Genomic DNA, 6,207 nt, shown 5'->3' on the forward strand with positions numbered 1-6,207 from the left:
ATGTTGTTCTTTGCTGACCGCACCCCCCCCCCAACAAACTTCTCCAATCATTAATCTAAGGTCAACTACCTACACCTCATTAAAAAACATAATTATTTTACCGTCCAGTTGTATCTAGTATCCCATGGTTGTTTTTGAAAAAATAATGATAATTCTTTTAAGAGTAAAATATTGAGTAATTTAAAAACAGCTAAAAAAGTGTGAATCGCTAAATCAATTTTGTTTTTTATGTCTAAATAATGTCATGTATAAAACCATCATGGCGGTTATCATTTTCCTTTTGTTGGTACAGAGATAAAAAATCTTAGCTTTCAGAACTAAAATTAAAAATTAATCCTGTATCAATTTAAAACATATATCAATGGGTTTCTGGAATGACTGACAACAGTATTGACATTATTTCAATTTTTTTTCTCTATGTCATAGAATACTCTGTCTGTTCCTTAAAAACAAATTGTAAATATCTAATTAAAAAAATAATCAAACAAAACAAAAATAATAGAAGAGTAATAGTTGACTATATGTAATATATTGTAAGAAGATAGTCTGGGTGGTGGTTAAGAAAGGTAGAATTGGTGATACACTGGATAGATAAGTCTTACATATTAGTATATAAAAATTATTTTTTACCCTGTTACAGTGCCTACCAAATCTAAAATTAAGTCTAATCAAGAGCTTGCACATCAATAATGCACTGAACTAAGTTAATCAAGTGAAAGACTAAAGATATTTTGTATCTCTGTGTAAGTGCATGACAAAAATTAATTGTAGCAAATCTTTGTGTGAAGTATTTTATTCCTGATGTTTGAGGATGCCCTCTCTAGCATAGTTTAATGAGACTTGGAAAGATAGCTCTATAGTGAAAAAATATGGAAGAAGAGAGTTGGTAGCCATATTAGCCAATAAAGGTGAAAAAAAAAAAGCACATTTAAAAGATGCAATACCATTTTTTACAACGCAACATGAGTGAGAAGAACTTCACCCTACTCAGGTAAGAGGGACAATGCCGTCAAGATGAGAGAGGAAAAAAAAGCGAGAGAGAAACCAGTCTTCCATCGAAACATCCCAAGTGACCCATAATACATTCCATTATTCCCTGTAAACTTATCAATAGTCAAAATTAACTTAAATTCAAACAACCATCTTAAAACCCTTTCGGCAAAAGAAACTTAATCATTTATTTTATTATTATCAAAAGAATAAAGGTTTTAGGTCTTCATTTTATTAATTATAATTATTTTATTTCAAATACAGTCCACTCTCCCGATAACAACAAATTATATCGTAATTTGGATAATATCCCCCAATAATGAAACCCGGGGAATAATTGAATTATTCATCTGATATACACCGAATGACCTATAATAATGTTAGTTCATTATTTTCAATAATGCTGGCTTATTTTCAATATTTTAGGCAAATTAAACAGGCCTAGGATAGCTTCAGATATGTGTCACCAATTGAGAAAAGAAAGGAGATACAGAGAAATTCTTGGTAATCTGAACTTTAATATTCTGAATACTTCAGTAATCCGAACTGGCGTTAAATAAAAAAAAATTTTTTTTGAGCAAACTCAACCAGAAATGGCATTTTTGTTTTTGAATAAAAGTGCACATGTATAAAGGACATTTTGAACTTTCCGTTCTATAGGCAAGTTATTTTAATCACAATGAAAATCAAAAGTGGACATTTTTACACAGTTTAATATTGGGTAATCTAATTCCTAAGAAAGTTTTAGTGATACATTTTGTTAGAATTAGAAATACTTAATATCTATTATATAAATAATTAATAGTAGAAATATGTATAATACAAATTTTGTTGTTGAATTTGTTTTTTTTTTAACAAAATAATACTACATTTTAAGCAAATCCATACAAAGAGTATTTTTTTTTATTTATACTTATTTTTAACTTATAAATGAATAGTCTTATAATTAAAAAAAAAAATTAAATTACTGCTTAGCATTTCTGGGGATGTAAAAGAAAACAAAATTTTAGCTGCCTAAAACATATAATATAATACTCATAGCACCTGAAATTAAAAATAAAAAAAATGACTTCTTTAAAAAAGATTAATTTTTTAAATATTTAAATTGACAAATTTCCCTAAAAGTATATAAAAAACTAAATAAATAAAAATGGTCATATGCATTCATATTGCTGATTTTTATTTGCATCATTTTTCTTTAATCTGAACACTCCACAGCCGAGATTATACTGTATTTCCAAATTTAAAATAAAAAAAAAAATAATAAATGGAATATGGTCCAGGTGCGGCCAATAAAACTCAAATTGTAATAACTATTCTCAGTTTTATAACTATTATAGTTTTATAATTATTTGATTTTTATCTGACTGTACCCGGACATATTCCATTCATTGATACACACGGTCAATCAGCAATCTAGCAATTAAAAAAAAAAATAGTAATAATAAAAATTCAACTATAACAAAATGTAATTTACTTACCAAGAGGTTCAGTTTCAAAGTCTATGTCAATTCTACCAGCAATCGCATAGGCTACTACAAGCAGTGGTGAAGCCAAATAATTAGCTCTTGTATTTGGATGGATACGTCCTTCAAAATTTCTATTTCCACTCAGTACACCACAGCAGACAAGTTCATTCTAAAATATACATTTTTAAGGACATATAAAGAACCGTCTAAAATAATAGTAAATAATTATTCATTTGAATATTAGTATAACATGAAAATCCTTTCTGAATTTCAACATCTTCAGTGCTTTAATAATTACAGAGAAAAAATGTATACTAGGTTAAAAGTTAAAAATGTATGAAAAGTTTCGCAAACATTTCATTGTGAAAACATTTAATAAACTATTACTGCTAGTAATAATAACAATAAAAACTCAGATATAAGGGCGCCATATTATAATCATAATCCAAGTAGGATACTTTGAATAATTTTGAAATTTCAAAATAACAAACATTTCCCTCCTTTAATCATGTTTTTATTTCCTCATCAATTTAAAGGATTACTACTAGTAATATCTCTCTCTTTTTTTTTTCTTTTTTTTAAAGTAGTTTAAATTTTACCTTTTCAATAGCTTCTATCATATTGTCTGGTAAAGGACCAGAATTTCCAATACAGGTCATACAGCCATAGCCAACAATGGAGAAACCAAGCTTTTCCAGATATGGTATAACACCTGACTCCTGGAGGTAATGCGTCACAACTCCAGAACCAGGAGAAAGAGATGTTTTGATGTAAGGTAAGACGGAGAGACCTGCTTCAACTGCTTTCTTGGCCAATAGTCCTATAAAAGTACAAAAAAATGAATAACAGTAAATAAAAAAATAAATTTTAATTGAACTTAGAATATTAACAGTTCAGTTACATTCATGATGCTGCGGTGAAACCCATACCAGATACTATAAAAGTATCTGACTTGCTGTTGGGAAAAGAATATTTTTACATATAAGAAAGGTGGTCCGGGAGCGGTCAATATAATATAAATAGTAAATTAATTATTTATTGTGAGCCAATGTTTCGCCCCACTTTGGAGGGCTTCCTCAAGGCTAATAAGGATACAAAAAACTAAAATAATGTAAAAAAGTAAAAGCGAGAGAAATACTTTATTCAGCCATGCTGCCCAATTACATTAGGTTGCTACATTACACATCATATAAATCAATCCATGATCGGACATATAAACAATATATATATTCGCATGTTAACAATAATTTGTTTTCTTCTTATTTTTTCTCATTTTCCCCTTTTTCCCTCCCAATCAATAGTAGTCTACAAATCCTAATACTACAAATATTTTGTGTTATTTTATTTCATTCATTTTACTTCTCTTTTCTTGCTTTATCGATTTAGCAATTTCATTACATTAAATAATTCCATTTCATTAACTTGACAATTCCATTCTCCCTATCTTGCTCTCTCAGACCTCCCATTTCCGGTGATCCGTTATTCACGTTCGATCTGTTAAACAAATTTATCATCAGACAGCAATGTGGAGTCAAACCGAGGACATACATTAGTCATCATAGTAGATCAGTTTATACACATAAAACATAGATTTAAAAAATCTATATAAATAAACAAATCTAGGGGGAAAAAAAGTTAGTTAAAAGAAATACTTCAATGAATAGATAACAAAAATAAAAGTAAACTAAGATATAGCTAAATATGATTTAAAATATGTGAAAATATATATGTAAAAAAACAAGAATTACAAAAAAGGTATTAGACAATTAATGAAAATGGAAATAATAACAAATAAAAAAAGAAATATAAAAATACAGTTAACAGTGGGGGTTCTATTTTGTTAATTACTTAATTTTTTTCTTGAACTTTATTTTATTCTTATTTCCCTTATTTTCCATTTTTTAGTGCATAATGTATTTTTATATCTACTTCTTTATTTCTTTTTTGTCTATATGTCTATCACTGGGCCAATCACCTATATGGAGTATAAATGATTCAAAGGAACTTATGCAGCTTGGATTTGAACAGTCAAACGGTTACGGAGAAAGCAGGAACAAGGAACTACTAATGGTGGAATGGTGATGTCAAAAGAAGTGTAGAGCTCAAGAAGGAGTCCTGAAAAAATTATAACAGAACTAAATTACCTATCCATTGGAATAAATATGTCAGAAACCGAAATGAAACTAAAAGAGTAATCAAACTAGCTAAGACAAGAACTTGGGAGAAGTTTGGTCAAGAGCTTGAACAAAACTATAGAGAAAATATTAGGAAGTTCTGGCATATTAAGAAAGCCTTGAAGGGTAAGAGGTCAAAACTGGTTAGGAATGTTAAAGATATGCATGGGAAGTTGGTGACCGAAGAAAATGAAGGTCTGGAGTAAGTTGTTCTAGAGAAAATTTAGAATGGAAGAACGTCTTCCCCATAACTACAGAGACTGCAGAAGGAGAGGTAGAGTAGAGGACACCTATTCTGAAGATATTGACGAAGTAGGGAAGATGAGGTGGAATTGGCAATCAACAAAATTCAGCTAGGAAAAGCTCCAGGACCAGAAGGCATAGCTCTGGAATTTATAAAATATAGCAGCAATGAAATGATTAAATGCTTTCAAGCTGCTTTCGGACCTGGAAGACAGACCCAGGACCACATTTTTTCCTTGAGAAAGATAGCAGAGAAAACGTGGGACCGGGGAAAGGCAGTCTATTTGGCATTCTTGGATCTGAGAGTGGATTTTGACTCAGTCCAGAGGCAGGAGATATGGGACTCACTAACTACAAGAAGAGTGCTAGGAAATTTGGTAAGTGCAATCAAATCAGATTACCAAGAACTAAAGGGCATTGTAAGACTTAAAGGTCAAACATTCCACTTTTATAAGGGAGTAAAGCAGGAAGACAGCATAAGCCCACTACTGTTTGTCCTGCTTATGGATGAGATATGGAAGGTATGTAAAAGGAGATGTCCAAGAACACTGGTAGGTTTTTGGAACCTTACTCCAGTACTGGCTCAAGCGATGATACATGTGGATGATACCGTACTGATAGCTGACTCTTAATAGGCTCTTCAGACATCCTTGGAATGGAATGAGGAACTGAAGATAAGAGGTTTGCAAATAAACCCTAACAAAAGCAAAATTATGTGTGTCGGAAGAGAAAACGCAGAGCCTAGGATTCTGTGTAATGGTGAACCCCTAGAACTTACGAATACTTGTACGTATCTAGGGACCATAATAAGTAAAGATGGTAAAATAGACCAGGAGGTTCTAAATCGAAAAAGAAGGTCAATGGGTGTACCATAAGATTTCCAAAACTCTTATAGGCAAGCAAGAAGTAAGCAGAGATGCCAAAATACGGATATTTAAATCCGTGTTCCTCCCAGTCCTCCTGTATGGATCAGAAAGCTGGATAACCCTCGACAAGCACGTAGGAAGGATAACGTCAGCAGAAATGAGATTCCTCCGAAGAATAGTTGGTAAGACCAGGAGAGACTGTCAGAAATTAAAGGATTGGGGAGGATCTGGGAATGAAATCAGTGCGCGACACCATGTAAGAGCGGCAACTGAAGTGGTTTGGACACATCTGTAGAATGGAAGAAATCAGAAAAGCCAGGAGACATTTGGAAGCTTGGCCCGAATGAAGACGGCCTCGTGGCAGACCCAGGTGCATGTACTCTGAGGACCAGTGGACTAGATGGACTGAGTCTGCGACTCCACGCTTGACGGCACACAGTAATTAGAGGAAGAAGAAGAGAAAAA

At 31.9% G+C, this 6,207-nt stretch overlaps 1 protein-coding gene across 1 annotated transcript in view; it reads right to left on the bottom strand.

Annotated features, from left to right (window-relative positions):
• The window catches only part of LOC106680250 (cytoplasmic aconitate hydratase), a 98,279-nt gene that overhangs the window by 10,146 nt on the left and 81,926 nt on the right, over positions 1 to 6,207 (bottom strand). Inside the window, exons 11-12 of the mRNA XM_014419810.2 lie at positions 3,059 to 3,279; positions 2,472 to 2,628 (exon numbers count right to left, since the gene is read on the bottom strand). Coding sequence (XP_014275296.1) covers positions 2,472 to 2,628; positions 3,059 to 3,279 — 378 coding nt within the window. The remainder of the gene's footprint in view (positions 1 to 2,471; positions 2,629 to 3,058; positions 3,280 to 6,207) is intronic.

This window comes from Halyomorpha halys, unplaced genomic scaffold (genome assembly GCF_000696795.3).
Source record: "Halyomorpha halys isolate HHAL.00 unplaced genomic scaffold, Hhal_1.1 Scaffold16.1, whole genome shotgun sequence".
NCBI classification, from domain to species: Eukaryota; Metazoa; Arthropoda; class Insecta; order Hemiptera; family Pentatomidae; genus Halyomorpha; species Halyomorpha halys.